This window comes from Hyperolius riggenbachi, chromosome 7 (genome assembly GCF_040937935.1).
Source record: "Hyperolius riggenbachi isolate aHypRig1 chromosome 7, aHypRig1.pri, whole genome shotgun sequence".
Lineage (NCBI taxonomy): Eukaryota > Metazoa > Chordata > Amphibia > Anura > Hyperoliidae > Hyperolius > Hyperolius riggenbachi.
The window spans coordinates 150,794,345-150,811,061 of NC_090652.1; the positions used below are offsets into that span (position 1 = coordinate 150,794,345).

The 16,717-nt window shown below is 41.2% G+C and overlaps 1 protein-coding gene across 4 annotated transcripts in view; it reads right to left on the minus strand.

The window, feature by feature from the left end:
• The window catches only part of XYLT1 (xylosyltransferase 1), a 481,277-nt gene that overhangs the window by 136,146 nt on the left and 328,414 nt on the right, over positions 1-16,717 (minus strand). For all 4 annotated transcript variants that reach the window (XM_068244759.1, XM_068244760.1, XM_068244762.1 and 1 more), the window contains exon 5: positions 13,111-13,191. In XM_068244759.1, the coding sequence (XP_068100860.1) occupies positions 13,111-13,191 (81 nt within the window). The remainder of the gene's footprint in view (positions 1-13,110; positions 13,192-16,717) is intronic.

The following is a 16,717-nucleotide window of genomic DNA, read 5'->3' on the forward strand; positions in this document are numbered from 1 at the left end:
GGGAGAAAGTGGAGATTCTCTTTAATTCATTGTAGGAGGTTTTTTTTTAGTTAGCAAGTCTTATTCTTAGTCTTATAGTCAGCAAGCCACTGCAGCAGCTTATTTCAGTACCAGTGTAACCCCTGGGAACAGTAACATTCTGCAATGGTGTTCTTAATTTATTTAACAAAACAGGCTCACCATTTTAAGTACATAGCAGAGGCTACTGAATGGCTCACCTAGTGGTTTGCAGATCGCATGTAACATGTAAATCGCGGTACTAATTTTCCACTAGTGTGATCTTTTCCCCAATTGCAATCGCTGGCCTGCTTCTATTTTGCTGCATTTGCGCCTCTATATATGCGATTTTCCCAGTAATTTAAATTTTCGAGTTTTTATACTCCAATTGAAAAACGCTAATGCATCTCAAATCGGGCCACACACCCAACGCATTATGGTGAAATTGCAGTAGTGAAAAAGGCAAGAAATGCAATTGCATCACAGCATAACTGTCTGTGATCGTGTTTCATAGTGGTAGAAGCCCCTAACTGAACATTCCTGACCATTTGCTGGTTTCTAATAACACCTCAGATTTTCCTGGCACAATTACCTCACAGCAGAGAGCTACAATTAAACCCAAAACCAGCTCTTAGCATTCCCACAGAACATCCAGTCTTGTATGGTAAGCAATCTTCAGTTATCCTTGAGAGGACCCGACCATGTGTTTCTGATAAGGTCCCTATTGAGAGCAACTTCCAGGAAGCATCTACTCTGGCAGAGCACTGAGGTTTGCTATTCATTTTGGATGCCTCTGGAAAAAAAGGCTTTTTTCTTCAGGTTCATAATAGGAGTCTGTTAGCACCATTTCAAGAATGTAAGCCTAAGCTATGATCAAATATTTTGGGTGTGCAGTAGGGTACATGTTCCTGCTGAAATATGTATTTATTTAAATATTTATATAGCACCGACATATTACGCAGCGCTGTACAGAGTTTATTGTCTTGTCACTAACTTCCCTCAGAGGGGCTCACAATCTAGTTCCTACCATAGTCCTATGTCTATGTATCGTGTAGTGTATGTATCATGGTCTAGGGCCAATTTAGGGGGAAGCCAATTAACTTATCTGTATGTTTTTGGGATGTGGGAGGAAACCGGAGTGCCTGGAGAAAACCCACACAGACACGGGGAGAACATACAAACTCCTTGCAGAGGTTGACCTGGCTGGGATTCGAACCCGGGACCCAGCGTTGCAAGGCAAGAGCGATAACCACTATGACACCGAAATAGGCTACTATTATCTGAAGGGGTGGGGTATTGTGGTTTGCAACAATTTTTAGGCATATGGTATGGTTCAAAGTAGCATCCACATAAATGACAGCCCCCAAGGTTTCCATTCATGACAATGCCCAGAGAATTGCACTTCCCCTTTCAACCTGCTGCCTACCCAAAGTACATCATGTTGCCATATTTTCCCAGGTAAATGAAGCATATGGCCATCTATGTGATCTAGGTGAAAATACGATTCACCCAACCCAGCCCACCTTTGTCCACTGCCCTATGGTCCATGCTTGCATGCCCATTTAAAGCAATTCTGATGGTGGACAGTGGTTAGCAATGCCACAACAACTGGCATGCACTTACATAGCTCCATACATAGCATGCTGTGATGCTTGGTGTGTTCTGACATCTTTCTCTCATAGCCAGTTTTCTTTCGGTAAGTAAAGGTACCAGTTGCTAGCCTTTGCTCTGCTCATGCATCAATGAACCTTTATGTGTTCACTCGTTGTCATACCTTGTACCACTTTTGGTAGGCACTAGCCACCGTACATCAGGAACATGCACAAGATCCGTGTCCTCTGAGATTTTATAACCCAGTCTTCTAGCCATCACAATTTGGCCTTTGTCAAAGTCACTCAGATCCTTAAACTTGCCCATTTTTCATAGCTTACAACACATCACCTTAAAGGCCTGGCTGTTAATTTGCTATCTTATACGTCCCAGCCCTTGACGGGTACAAATGTGATGAAAGAATCAATTATTTTTGCATCTCCTACCAATGGTTTTAATGCTGTGGCTGATCGGTGTATATCCAAACAGATTTGCCAATTTCTGGCAGTGTAGTTGCAGCATATGAAACTATTTAATTTACAGTAGCCCCCAGCTGCACTATAGTGGCTGTCTCTTGTTTTACTATTATTTTTCTCATTAAATTTCACGTGGATGATTAGGGACATTTTAGACATTTCAATGCTGGCAAAGACCATAATCCATATAAAAAAAACATTTTAGGATCCCTTAGCCATCAAAATGATGTCTACTACTAAAAAACATATAGTTTGCCTATCAATTCTCCTATAACCTTAAAGTGGGATTAAACTCAAAAATAAAAGTTCTATAAAAATCAAAAAAGAGTGTCCTAAAAATCTATGTAATCAGTTTTACAACCTAAATACAGCACAATTTCAGCGTAACTTCTACCTTTTTCATTCTCAAAATTGCTAGTAATCCAAGTAGGAGCCGCTATGCATTCTGGGGTATTTTATTTCTATCCCTTCAGACAAAAGTTCCTGAAGACTCCCCAAAGAGAAATGTTAGTTTTAACCACTTCAGGATTCGGCGTACGCTTAACTACACCCCTGAATCCTGAAGTGGATTGCATGGAAACGGCCGCTCGTATGAGCGGCCGTTCCATGTCAGTTCACGGAGGGTGTCTCCGTGAACACCCTGCGAGCCTCCGATCGTGGCTCGCAGGGTAAATGTAAACACACGGGGAAGATCTTCCCCGGTGTTTACATGTATACGGCGCTGCTGCGCAGCAGCGCCGTGGCGGAGATCGGCGATCCCCGGCCTCTGATTGGCCGGGGACCGCCGGCACCTGATAGGCTGAAGCCTATCCTATCCGGCGCAGGACGGAATTCCGTCCTGCGCCGCTCACAGGGGGAGGTAGAGGGAGGGAAGGGGAAGGCGGCCAGGAAGCGCTGCGGAGGGGGGCTTTGAAGAGAGCCCCCCCCGCAAGCGCAAGCAGCCGGCGGCGATCAGACCCCCCCAGCAGGACATCCCCCTAGTGGGGAAAAAAGGGGGGAAGTCTGATCGGCCTGGCTGCTAGCTGATCGGTGCTGCGGGCTGGAGAGCCCACGCAGCACCGAACAGCAAAACCACCCGGTATCCGGAAGTGGTTAATTTACGCTCTGCAGCTGCCTCTGTCTCTGGTATTACTCAGAAATACAGCTGAATGTAAACCGTTGATTGATTAAGTAATAATATAGATAGGCAGAGGTGCAAATCGTAAGTTAAAACTGCCAGAGAAAGCCTAGGAAGTCTTTGCCATCTCTCGGCAGGGAGAGGAAAAAAAACTGCCCCAGAATGCAATGCACCTCAACTTTGGATATTAAGCATTTTGAGAATGAAAGAGGTAGACATTAGGCTGAAATCATTCTGTATTTAGACTGTAAAACAAATTACATATACTTTTAAGGGCACTCTTGATTTTAATATGATTTTTATTTAGCGTTTCATTCTGCTTTAGGATTAGAGCTGTTCCCCTTTCCAAATACAGAAAGGTAGGGGGATTTTAATGACCTGCAGATAGATTTGGAAAAGATCTTGAAGAAGTAGTCTACCGCAGCTAACTCACGTACGCAATTTCTGTTAATGCATGCCATGTCTCTGGGAAATAACACCAGTCCCGCTGAGATGAAGGGCCATTTTCACCTTTATCTTCTTCTTTTATCTATTCTCGCTAAAATATTTAGAGAAGGTGCTCTTCAGCATGCCCATGTTATTTTAAAGCAAGACAAGCTGGTTTGAATTAGAAGCAAAAACTCAACAAAAGGAAAAAAAGATTGAAATAATGAAAAGAAATACAGAAATCTGAAGTGTACTAAAACACATTACAGTTAGAGTTCAGAAGCTGAACCTAAAATGTAGTCATCGACATCATTATCCACATTCAATAGTGCAAGCCTCCTACAGAAAATGTGCATAATATTTTACTTGTTGTTGCAAAATTGGAAGATAAAAGTAATCCATGAATTTCATAAGGAACTCTTGAAGACTGCCTTAAGTATTTTTAACCAGTGCTGGGCCGAAATTACGCATTAGCGTAATTACGCATCGTAATTCACTACAAATGCACCGTAAGCGTTACGTGTAAGGTTACGGTATTACGCGTAATTAATTACGCGTAGACCGTGGGTTACGTTTTACGCGTAACAAATTACGCGTAAGACAGTAAACTCCCATTGAAATTACACAGTCTGCCGTAATCGCGTAATATTACGCTCCCGTATAATATAAAAAAGCCGCCGACTTTAAGGGTTAATAGCAAAGCCCCCTTAAGTGCTAAGAGCCTCAAATTTGGAGAATATATTAAGGAGATCAGAAGGAATAAGAGGAAAAATTTTTTTTTCAAAAAGACTTTATAGTTTTTGAGAAAATCGATGTTAAAGTTTCAAAGGAAAAATAGATACATTTAAAAACCCGCCGACTTTAACGGTTAATAGCAAAGCCTGCTTAAAATTTAGAAACACCAAATTTACAGGGTGTATTAAGAGGATCAGTGGGAATAAGAGGAAAATTTTTTTTTTCAAAAAGACCTTATAGTTTTTGAGAAAATCGATTTTTAAGTTTCAAGGGCAAAAATGTCTTTTAAATGCGGAAAATGTCAGTTTTTTTTGCACAGGTAACAATAGTGTTTTATTTTCATAGATTCCCCCAAGTGGGAAGAGTTTTACTTACTTCGTTCTGAGTGTGGGAAATATTAAAAAAAAAACGACGTGGGGTCCCCCCTCCCAGACCTCTTTAACCCCTTGTCCCCCATGCAGACTGGGATAGCCAGAATGCGGAGCACCGGCCGCGTGGGGCTCCGCACCCTGACTATACCAGCCCGCATGGTCCATGGATTGGGGGGTCTCGGAAGGGGAGGGGCAGCCAAGCTTTCCCCTCCCCCTCCGAGCCCTTGTCCAATCCAAGGACAAGGGGCTCTTCTCCACCTCCGATGGGCGGTGGAGGTGGAGGCCGCGATTTCCTGGGGGGGAGGTTCATGGTGGCATCTGGGAGTCCCCTTTAAAAAGGGGGCCCCCAAATGCCCACCCCCCCTCCCAGGAGAAATGAGTATAGAGGTACTTGTACCCCTTACCCGTTTCCTTTAAGAGTTAAAAGTAAATAAACACACAGACACTTTGAAAAAGTATTTTAATTGAACAAAAAACATAACCACGAAAAAAGTCCTTTAATATTCTTAATTAACCATTAATACTTACCTGTCCCTTTAAAAGCCAGTTCCCACGCAATATCCTCGGAAATATACTAATCAGTTACAATGTAACAAAGCTATTACAATGTAACAACTTTGTTACTTTGTAACACCACCGCACCCGACGTCACTCGCCGCCACCGCCGCGTCTGCGCTGACCCGACAGAGCTCTGAGCTATATAGCTCAGAGCTCCCTAAGCATCTTTGTATTTGGGCTCCAAGGAGCCCCATTGGTCATTAGCAGACCAATGGGGTTCCTTTAAATCAGAAGGAACCCCATTGGTCTGCTAAGGACCAATGGGGCTCCTTGGAGCCCAAATACAAAGATGCTAAGAGAGCTCTGAGCTATATAGCTCAGAGCTCTGTCGGGTCAGTGCGGGACGCTAAGTCCCCGCCGCCTCCCGCTGTCAGCCCCGCCCACATCTGTCACCCACATGTCACCCACATGTGGGTGACATGTGGGTGACATGTGGAAGAGGCGGGGAGGACAGCGGGAGGCGGCGGGGACTTAGCGTCCCGCACGGACCCGACAGAGCTCTGAGCTATATAGCTCAGAGCTCCCTAAGCATCTTTGTATTTGGGCTCCAAGGAGCCCCATTGGTCCTTAGCAGACCAATGGGGTTCCTTCTGATTTAAAGGAACCCCATTGGTCTGCTAAGGACCAATGGGGCTCCTTGGAGCCCAAATACAAAGATGCTTAGGGAGCTCTGAGCTATATAGCTCAGAGCTCTGTCGGGTCAGCGCAGACCCGGCGGTGGCGGCGAGTGACGTCAGGTGCGGTGGTGTTACAAAGTAACAAAGTTGTTACATTGTAATAGCTTTGTTACATTGTAACTGATTAGTATATTTCTGAGGATATTGCGTGGGAACTGGCTTTTAAAGGGACAGGTAAGTATTAATGGTTAATTAAGAATATTAAAGGACTTTTTTCGTGGTTATGTTTTTTGTTCAATTAAAATACTTTTTCAAAGTGTCTGTGTGTTTATTTACTTTTAACTCTTAAAGGAAATGGGTAAGGGGTACAAGTACCTCTATACTCATTTCTCCTGGGAGGGGGGGTGGGCATCTGGGGGACCCCTTTTTAAAGGGGACTCCCAGATGCCACCATGAACCTCCCCCCCAGGAAATCGCGGCCTCCACCTCCACCGCCCATCGGAGGTGGAGAAGAGCCCCTTGTCCTTGGATTGGACAAGGGCTCGGAGGGGGAGGGGAAAGCTTGGCTGCCCCTCCCCTTCCGAGACCCCCCAATCCATGGACCATGCGGGCTGGTATAGTCAGGGTGCGGAGCCCCACGCGGCCGGTGCTCCGCATTCTGGCTATCCCAGTCTGCATGGGGGACAAGGGGTTAAAGAGGTCTGGGAGGGGGGACCCCACGTCGTTTTTTTTTTAATATTTCCCACACTCAGAACGAAGTAAGTAAAACTCTTCCCACTTGGGGGAATCTATGAAAATAAAACACTATTGTTACCTGTGCAAAAAAAACTGACATTTTCCGCATTTAAAAGACATTTTTGCCCTTGAAACTTAAAAATCGATTTTCTCAAAAACTATAAGGTCTTTTTGAAAAAAAAATTTTTCCTCTTATTCCCACTGATCCCCTTAATATACCCTGTAAATTTGGTGTTTCTAAATTTTAAGCAGGCTTTGCTATTAACCGTTAAAGTCGGCGGGTTTTTAAATGTATCTATTTTTCCTTTGAAACTTTAACATCGATTTTCTCAAAAACTATAAGGTCTTTTTGAAAAAAAAAATTTCCCTCTTATTCCTTCTGATCTCCTTAATATATTCTCCAAATTTGAGGCTCTTAGCACTTAAGGGGGCTTTGCTATTAACCCTTAAAGTCGGCGGCTACCTAACATTGATCCATGCGTCAACTTTTCCGCTTGGCAGCATGACCTTACGCATTAATTGCTAGTAGAAATTTACGCGTAAGCCTATAACGTAACAACTTGAATTACGGTATTCTTACGCGTAATTGCGTAAGGGCAATGCGTAATTACAGACATGTACCGAAATTGAATGTCTATGCCGTAAGCGTAATTTCGTAATGCGTAATAGCGTAAAATTACGCGTAATGATCCGTAAGCGTAGCTTTTTCCATTACGATCAGCACTGTTTTTAACAAGAAGAAGCTTGCTGAGAATGTGATTCTGATTTATGTCCTATTATTGAAGCTTCTTAGGTGTGTTTTCACATTTTAAAGTAGAAATAAAATTTGTCTTTGGAAAGTGCTGGCAGAGGGGTCCAGAGGAACTGACACCAGCTCGCAGGATTGTACAAGAGTCGTCCGGAAGACTGTTTTCACTTAATTCATTATGGAAACATTTTATTTATTTTAGATACACGGGCCCATATGCAACATTTTTCTCCTGAGTTTTCTCCTAGGAGATAATTTTTCATCTATTTAAAATAAATTTTCAACACTTTTGAACTGAAAAAAGTTCTGAAAAGTAGGTGAAAAAGTACTATGAAAATTATTTTGAGTATTTTCTTGCTTTCTGGGGGCTTAAAAGGCATTTTATTAGCAAGTTTAAAAATTTCACCTAGGAGAAAACTCAGGAGAAAAAGTGAATTGCATATGGGCCACTGTGTTTTCTGGTCATTTCTCCATACAATCATCAGTTATTTAACGGGAAATTTTAGTAGGAAAAAAAGCAGCTTAACTTACAAGCCCCCTGCAATCATCCTGTGCTCTCGCCATCATTCCGTGACACTCCAGTCAGCTGCAGCTTCCCTCTGAAAGCTGGCCAGTTGCAGGCTGCTGCGCATGCGCAACCCCTGATCACATTCTGTGTATGTACAGTAGCAGAATGGTTTCATGCCCTGGAGCGCAATGAGGAGGCGCACAGCCTGGGACCGCACATACAGCTGACAGAACAGTGCTGCAGCTGACTGGAGGATCGCGGAATGACAGCGAGAGCACAGAACGACTGCAGGGGGTTGGAAGAAGCCCTAGGTGAGTTAAACTGCTCTATTTTAAGTTCAGCTTTCATTTAAGCATTTGTCATATGTTTTATAAGGTTTTCAATATCTTTGTTGTAGTAATATCACACTTCTCACCTATGGGTTAGAAGGATTGAAGATGGGGGGCTTAATGCTAGTGCTGCTGAACAAACTGTTACTGGCATTCTGCAGTCACAGGCTGAGATTAACGTGAGAGATACAAGTTAAATTATGCAGAAAGAATACCTTCTGTGGCAGATAATAGCAAATAGTTGTTTCTTTCTGTCTAATTCTTGTATCTACAAAAAGGAGGGTTGAGCACAGGACACACATGCTAACACCTAAATCTCAGGGGTAATCTTAGATTTGTCTCCCAATCAGTATGGGCTTTAGGTCAGAACATCTCGGATGAGTGGTAACCTGTCACTGGTCACTAAAGAGCACAATGCATTTATTTACAGATGTTTTGTGATGAGTGGTGGGCCAGGGAATCTGAAATGCAGACTCCACTTTGGTTCCTCAGCAAAATACATTGTGGCAACTGAGGGAACACTGCAGAGCTGTCAGGTAACCTGGCTCACCACCAGTCAGTCTCAATGGAATCTTTACCCATCTGCGCCACTAAATATTTATATTCTGCTAAGGTTCTGTTATGTCAGGAGGAATAGTCTTAATATAACAGTATGGAACATGGCACAACAGCTATACATCTCACTGCTATGACAGCACTGTGCCATTATGGGCAGGAGGTAAGGGTTTAGAGTCTGTACATGGAAAAATACTGAGCAATGCAAAACCACATTCAGACTGTCAAACTTGAGCATTAAATGTACAAAATGGTAATGTAAAACTACATAATGTATACACTGCCGGCATCTGACACAGATTTGCAAATTAAACTTGCTAAGCTATCAACAGACCTCAAATGGTTTTCCATTAATGTGCTCACTTGAATCTTCTGAGGTTAAAGAAAAGCTTTCAAATATTGTACATAGCTTTGTGAGATAAGCTATAGTGTTGCTTTTTTATTACTATTATTAAACTATGACATGGCATAGGAATATATATTGTGTATAGAAACATTGGCCTATTTTTATGTGCTGCCTAAAGATGATGACATTCTACAGCAGTTGCAAAGTCTAACTGACAAAATAGTGTGCAAGAGAGTAGGGAGGCTGGCTGGTATCTTGCTATTTTGGCAGTAACTGCTGTTCAGTAAATGCTGCTGAAAACAAAGAAAATCCTGAGAATCCCCAATGAGGAGATGGACTGGCCCAAAGCCTGTCAGTTCTGGCAGATTTTCACTGCCTACTTGTCTCATGATAGTGGCCCTTTAAGAATAAATAAAGACGGAGAGTAAATAGAGACGGACTAGTCAAAAAGCTGTCAGTCACATCAAATTTCCACTTACTGCTGTAAATGACAGCAACACAGGAGAAAAGTAATTTGTAGCTCATTTTACTCTGGAAGAAGCATACACTTTATATGTGTTTACATGTATTTTACAATTTTACAATTTTTCTCGATAGTGGTCCTTTAAGGGCAACGCCTCTGACATACAAGACCAGGGTTTGAATCTTGGCTCTTCCTATTCAGTAAGCCAGTACCTATTCAGTAAGGAGTCATTGGACAAGACTCCCTAACACCACAGGATGACTTATTGAGTGTACTATACAAATATTCTCATGTTTCATTTTAGTGTCAGAGAAGGTGTCCTTAGGCATGAAGGCAGTACAGTTTTCCTGTCCACATACTATTTATTATTTACGAGTAAAGAATTAAGCAGTAGTATATAACACATCAATATACACTGGTGACATAAAATCAACCAATAAACTAACAATGTAAATAGCTCTTGAAGTAAGGTCACACTCTATAAACTGGAAACAATAATATACAGCAAGGCCTGCTTTATAGAAATTGTATTGACAGAAAAATATATAACAAAGTCCAACAATCCATACATGTCAATTCTATTTGTCTTGCATTCACATAAGTGGTTTAATGAATAAGATACTAAAAAAAAGGTTACTGTTGGAAACACTATCTCCTAAAAACAGGGAAATAAACATTGATTTCTATAAACAGCTTTATATTCCAATGCATGTACAATCGTGTACAGCATGGCAACAATACAAAAAGTTTAGTGAATAGCACTTTGGCCCTCCATTCATTTGTGTTGTTACTATCATACTGCACTGTTCATACATTTGGCATTCTTAGTGAACCAGCAATTATTTGTATTGTTTTGGGGAATTATATTCAAGTTGATTCTGTGGCATGATCTGGACAGCAAAAGTTTTTTTGTACCATAGCAGCTAAAAACACGTTTCGGCACAAGGCCTTTGTCAAGTGACACACTTGACAAAGGCCTTGTGCCGAAACGTTGTGTTTTTAGCTGCTATAGTACAATAAAAACTTTTGCTATAACTGCATAAATCCAGGTGGAGACCCAGTCGTCCTTTCTCTTGGTTTGACTTATGTGCACCTTGCTGGATCCAGGTGCAGACTGGTTGACTCCCTGGTGCTGAAGCATTTCCATACAGTTAAGCTCTGAGGCTTCTTTTTCTACTATGATCTGGACAGCATTAATTTTCTATTACAGTACATAGCAAGTGCAGGATTAGATATCACCAATGTTTGCTTTGGGAGATGGCACTAGCAACAGTGAGGGCACCTGGGATTTAGCAGAGAAGATGACTGGATGTGATGACAGAGATCTGAACCATAAAAGCTGAGAGCATCAGCTAGGGGTAAGTGATTAGACATTCTGTAGGAGCATCGGTATGTAAAAAAGACGCATGGAAAAAATGGTGCTGGGGATTGTCGCTAGTATAATATTGATAAAATTACAGATATTCTACTACTTAATTCCAATAGTAAAATATTGGTCATCTTTTATTATATTTTACAATGTTCTAACCCTACTCTCACACAGAACCCTCTCCATACCAATGCCTAACCCTAGGACCTCCTTCTACCGATGTCTAAAGCTAAAACCTCCCTCTACCAATGCCTAATCCTAAGACTTCCCTCTACCAATGCCTAACTCTAACACCTCCCTCTACCTATTCCTAACCCCAAGACCATCCTCTACCTATTCCTAACACTTAACCCCCCTGGAGGCACTCGATAGCAGGCGCCAAGGCATGCCAATGCCTTGCACCCAAATTTCCCTTTTTTACCGCAAATCGTGGCTTTTCTGTAAGGGCTCCTGCGCCTTTTTTTTCCTGTTCTGATTGGGGAGAGGATAGGAAGAGAAAGCGTTACATTTTTTTTTTTAGTTAAGTTTCTGGAAGCGGTTAAGAAGTTACGCTTCTTCTTACATAGACCATAAATAGACAAGAGCATGAGCTTGAGGGTGTGAACAAATTATATAAATATCAATATGAACCTTTTGCACTCACAAAATACATGGACAAAGCAACCTGTAATATACACAGTGATAAAAACACTACCACTGTTACGAATGTAGGATATTAGTTATAAATCAAAAACTGCAATATTTTATTTTCTTGTGATTGAGCATATTTTATATTACACTGTCAGATATATTTATAGTTAGATATGCACAGTCTATTTATTTTTAATAATAAGATTAACTGTCATATGCTTACACAGGGGGCCTGATTCACAAAGCGGTGCTAACAGTTAGCACGCTGGTGAAAAGCCCTTTATCACGCCTAAACTCATAAACTCAGTTTAGGCATGATAAGTTTAGGTGTTATAAGTTTAGGTGTGATAAGTTTAGGCATGAGAAGTTTAGGTGTGATAAGTTTAAGCACCAACTGGGTTAGCACCGCAGTGCACAGCTGATCAAAAGTTTTGCGCTAGCAAAGTCTGGTGCACTTCGCATAGAGTTTAATGGCGCTGCTTTGCGTGCGGGACTTTGCCCGTGATCTAAACTGATCTAAACTTATCATGCCTAAACTTATCACGCCTAAACTGGCTTTTCACCAGCGTGGTGCAATGGTTATCATGCCTAAAGTCTCTAACTGGGTTAGCACCGCTTTGTGAATCGAGCCCAGTATATTAACAGGATACTTCTTTAATTCTCTATGCAACTGCAAAACGCTAATCGGATGTCCAAAGCTTGCTAATGTTTTTAATGAAAATATATCAACTGACTCATTTTCAAGGTTGAAAAATAGGTTGTTGCATCGGTCAGAACAATAAGATAACTGTAATCATCTGAACTGCAGTGCATTATGGTTAAAATCAGTAGACTAAGTTTACCGCAATGCATCATATCTAAAATAAGTAGGCTTGAACTACTGCAAGGGTAAAAGCTACTATAAATACTGTTTTCAGTTTATTAAGGTAGAGGGGTGAATAAAGACTCTTTATATAAATGCATGGCTCTGAACCACAGACTAAGAAATCCCATCATGCTTTGCACAGCATTAGGTGAATAATGCCTGGGCATCTTTCTTTGATGGGGCGGAGCTTAGATTCTGTGTAGCTAAAATGAGGCTTGGGTAAGAAAAACAAAGTTCTGATGCTGTGAAACTGTTAAAGAAACACCAAACCTTTGCAGTGCTGCTGAGTAGATTTTTAGTCCGGAGGTTCACTTTAAGGAAATGGCAGACAGACTTATGTAAGGCAATAATGGAAATCTGCCCCTGTTATTTTCTGTTGGTATGGTCTCTAAAATTTTTCTACATACTGTATGAATTAATGGGCATTACATTTAAAATAGGTGGCTGGAGTTTGAATCTTGGTGAAGCCAGTACCTAACCAGTAAGGAGGACTTGGACAGGACTCCCTAATGCTCATTCCTGGATGGCCTACTGAGCACGCTTTAAGAGGCTGCAGCTCTCAAGTGCTTTGAGTCTGACTGGAGAAAAGCGCTAAACAAAAGTAAGCATTTGATTTTTAACTTTTATCACCACAACCCTCAACACTCTTAGAAAGTATAACAGAATGAAAAATACCTTGCATTATCTCGTCCATGTGACTTCAAAAAGTTCATGTCTCGATACCTAGTGAGAAAGGCCACCAACTGGTCATTTGTCCTGTAGAAACAAAAGATATAGACAATTAAGGTCATATTACTTTTGTATTGTGAGCTGATCGATTTTTATGTGAAGTGCCTACTAGTTTACAAGGTTGTAATAAACTACAGCAGGACAAGCAGAATATCAGGCTTGTAAACACAATGATGATTTATGGAAGGTTTCACTACCAATTAGGTTGCCATTATGAATGGCCTAATGAAGGTGTCCTTGAAATGCGCTACAGGTTATTGTAACATTCAGAACACTGGAGAGCCTTGTAGATATCTTCTGTGGTTAGTTGCACTGTTCAGCCCAAAGAGATCAATGGCTTCGACTGACACTAGAGACTTCTTGGATGGTAAAAGCATGAATTGTAACACAGAAGGCAAAACAACTGAAGAAGAGAAGATCTTGTATCTTGTGATCATGGCTTTAATGAGTTGATAAGAAGCACTGACATAGTGACATTTTTCTAAAGATTAAAGTGATACTGATGACTTTCAGCAAGTGCTTTGTAAAGCAGCATTGCAGGAGATCTAAAAGTCATATAGATCAGAAAGTTGCTTTATTAGGCCGCAATAATAAACCTCAAAAAGAAAAAAAAACACCAAATTGTGAAACATGTCCTGCAATTCTGAATGCAGCTAAACATTAGCCAACTATGATCTGGTTTACAGCATGTGTTTTGTTTTATTTGTCTTGACAGCAAGAGGTTTGTTTTGCACTGTTCAGATTAAACTGGGTTAAAGTTAATACAGCTACCTACATGAAGCAAATGGTATAGACCTTTTCGGTCAAGGGCCGGGTCAACATACTTTAAAATGCTGGGGGGGAAGAACATAAAATGATGTTGACAAACATTACATTGAATCTAAGTATTGATTCCCACCAATCATGCCATTCAGTCATGCGGCGCCCAAAGAACGTCTTTGTGCACCAGAAGGTGAAGCATACCCGGGTGATATAAACCTGCCTTTCAGTTGGACAGCAGTGTCACCTGATGCAGAATTGGATTGGAAGCCAGCAAATAACTGCTCGTTGGCTTCTAAAGTATGTGGATGAGTGGTGCCAGCACTGTTATTCTCTATGCGGGCCGCTGATATTTAAAGATGCAGAGTGAACAATCTAGAAGTTATACATTTTGTGTTTGGGGGCCAATGAAAAAGCCTCGGCGGGCCGTATTCGGCCCATGAGCTGTACTTTGAGGACCACTGGAATAGACCATTGGTGATATGTATGTACAATCTCACATTCAAAAGAGGCATTTCTTGCAAAGTGAGCAAATAAACATGAATGCTTGGAACCCCAGGTGTTTATGTTTTTGCTGACAGAGGATGGAGAGTAGTGGAGGCACAAAGGTGCAGTATTATCTTCAGGATACAATCAATACAATACCATCTTAGTAAATCGCTGTAGTAGAAGAGTAAACTGATTGAATATAATTTGTATGGATACTTTAGGTAGTCCCTCATATTACACAGAAGTGGTAAGATTGTACAATTAGGATTGTATCATTAGTGGGCACCTTAAGCTACCCATACACTATTCAAATGCGGCGCCAATTGAACCTTGACTGAGATTGCGATCAAGATCACGTGTCAATTTAGGCTAAAACGACCTATACTGATCATGGAATGTCTTCGGCGAGTCATTTCTGGGAAAACCGCAGTGCACTGACGAACCACAATTTCTACCCAATAAGACGTTTTTGTCGAATCTCATGTCTACTTGGGCAAAAATATTGTATAGTATATGTGTATCTTTACAGTGACGCAAGCATGGGACAGACAATACCAGATCTTGACTACAGGTGATGCTGTAACCACAAATGTCAGTTCCCTGTCTAAGTATAAGTGACTAGCAGCAGCAAGGAGATCATTGTACATACCAGCTCCAGGCAAATTGCTGTTTTTTTTTTTTTTTACTATAAAGTCTCTTTAAATGCAAATATTCATGCTTTTCTCTTTAAAGGAAATAACAGTGCGAGGCCACGCTATTTAATTAGCAACTTAATAAATGATGTGTTAACTATTAACTGAGACAGAAGGATCTGGGACTTCCTCCCACTATAATTCAGAAATTGATGAGTTGAGACGAGTAAGGCCCTCTTTCCTTGTTTACTCATGTGAGCTTAAATGCCTTCCAGGGTCAGGCTTTGCATCTCTATGTGGCGACTATAGGGGGGAAAGAAATCTTCCTCTGTATAGAAAGCTGTGCCGATCTCCACATTTTCCGCTTGGATAGCTCTCTATCTTACTGAGATGAATGGACATTTACTGAATTTACGTTGCACTCCTTCCACATGAAATGGTTTCAATAGCCAAGTTCTTCGTGTGCATACTAAGGAATGCAAAGATGCAATTTAGTGCTGAAAATTTGGGAATGGCTCACAAAGGACTTCCTTGATGCGCTTCTCTGGAAACGGATACTGGAAATAACCACATCTTCAATGCAGGTAAATTACTTTGCAGGAAATTAAAGCCAAATACACATTTATTTCCTACAGCAGAACATAGTAATTAAATGCTGTGTATACACAGGTGCACACAGATGACAAAGGGCCCCTATGCTAAATACATCTCCCTACCCCCCTCTTTTAGGCTTCTGATTGTTCCTTTTCATATGTGCACAATGTGTTGCTATGGTGCCACCTGACCAGAGTGCTTCTCCATTAGAAACTCTCAGGGCACTACAGTAATGCTGCCCGCACGCTATCAGTTCAAAAACAATTGCAATATAAAAGGTTTAATTCAACATGTTAAATGATTTAGAGATGATCTGATACGATTTACATTTTCTGCCTCTCCTTCTGGCATTGGTTTTAGGATGACTGCAGGTAATGGAACTTTACTTGTCACTTTGATTTTGCACAGATGCAGTCATGTTATCAGATCTAAAGTGCTTTTGAATGACCACACATGAAATGTGTGTGGCCAGCATATGCATGAAAGATGTAACAAAAAAGCAGGCACAAAAAATGGAACACATCAAGTGATATAGATTATACTGTAGGTCTGTGTTTAAAGATAGTAGAACGGCTGCATTCTGCATATAAAACATTAATATTGTTAAAATGACACATTGGGGCATATTCACGAAAATACGTTAAAACTGCTGTGTGCAGGTAGCGCAGTGCCATTTTACTGTTACTTACTCCAGATACATAGCGTGCATTGCGCATATAGTGTCACCTAGGTAATGCGTGCATTGGTAGTGCAATGTGTGCTACGCAAAAAGCCTATTGGGCAATACACTAGCAGCACACGATTTACCAAGGTAACGCGGGTTGCACTACTTGCAGAACACGCACTGCTTAACTGATGGTTAAAAGTGATGGTAAAAGTACTGTGTGCTCCTTGTGCACAGCCGTTTTAACATAGTTTTGTGAATATGCCCCATTGTTTGACACGATCTACAAAGTCTGTTAGTAAACATTTAAAAATAGGAACCTGTAAAACTTTGCCGGATATAGCCAGTAATATAGTGGTTATTGTGGCTGTTAAAATGGGTGCCAAGAAATACAGTAAAATATTGGTAATTTGGT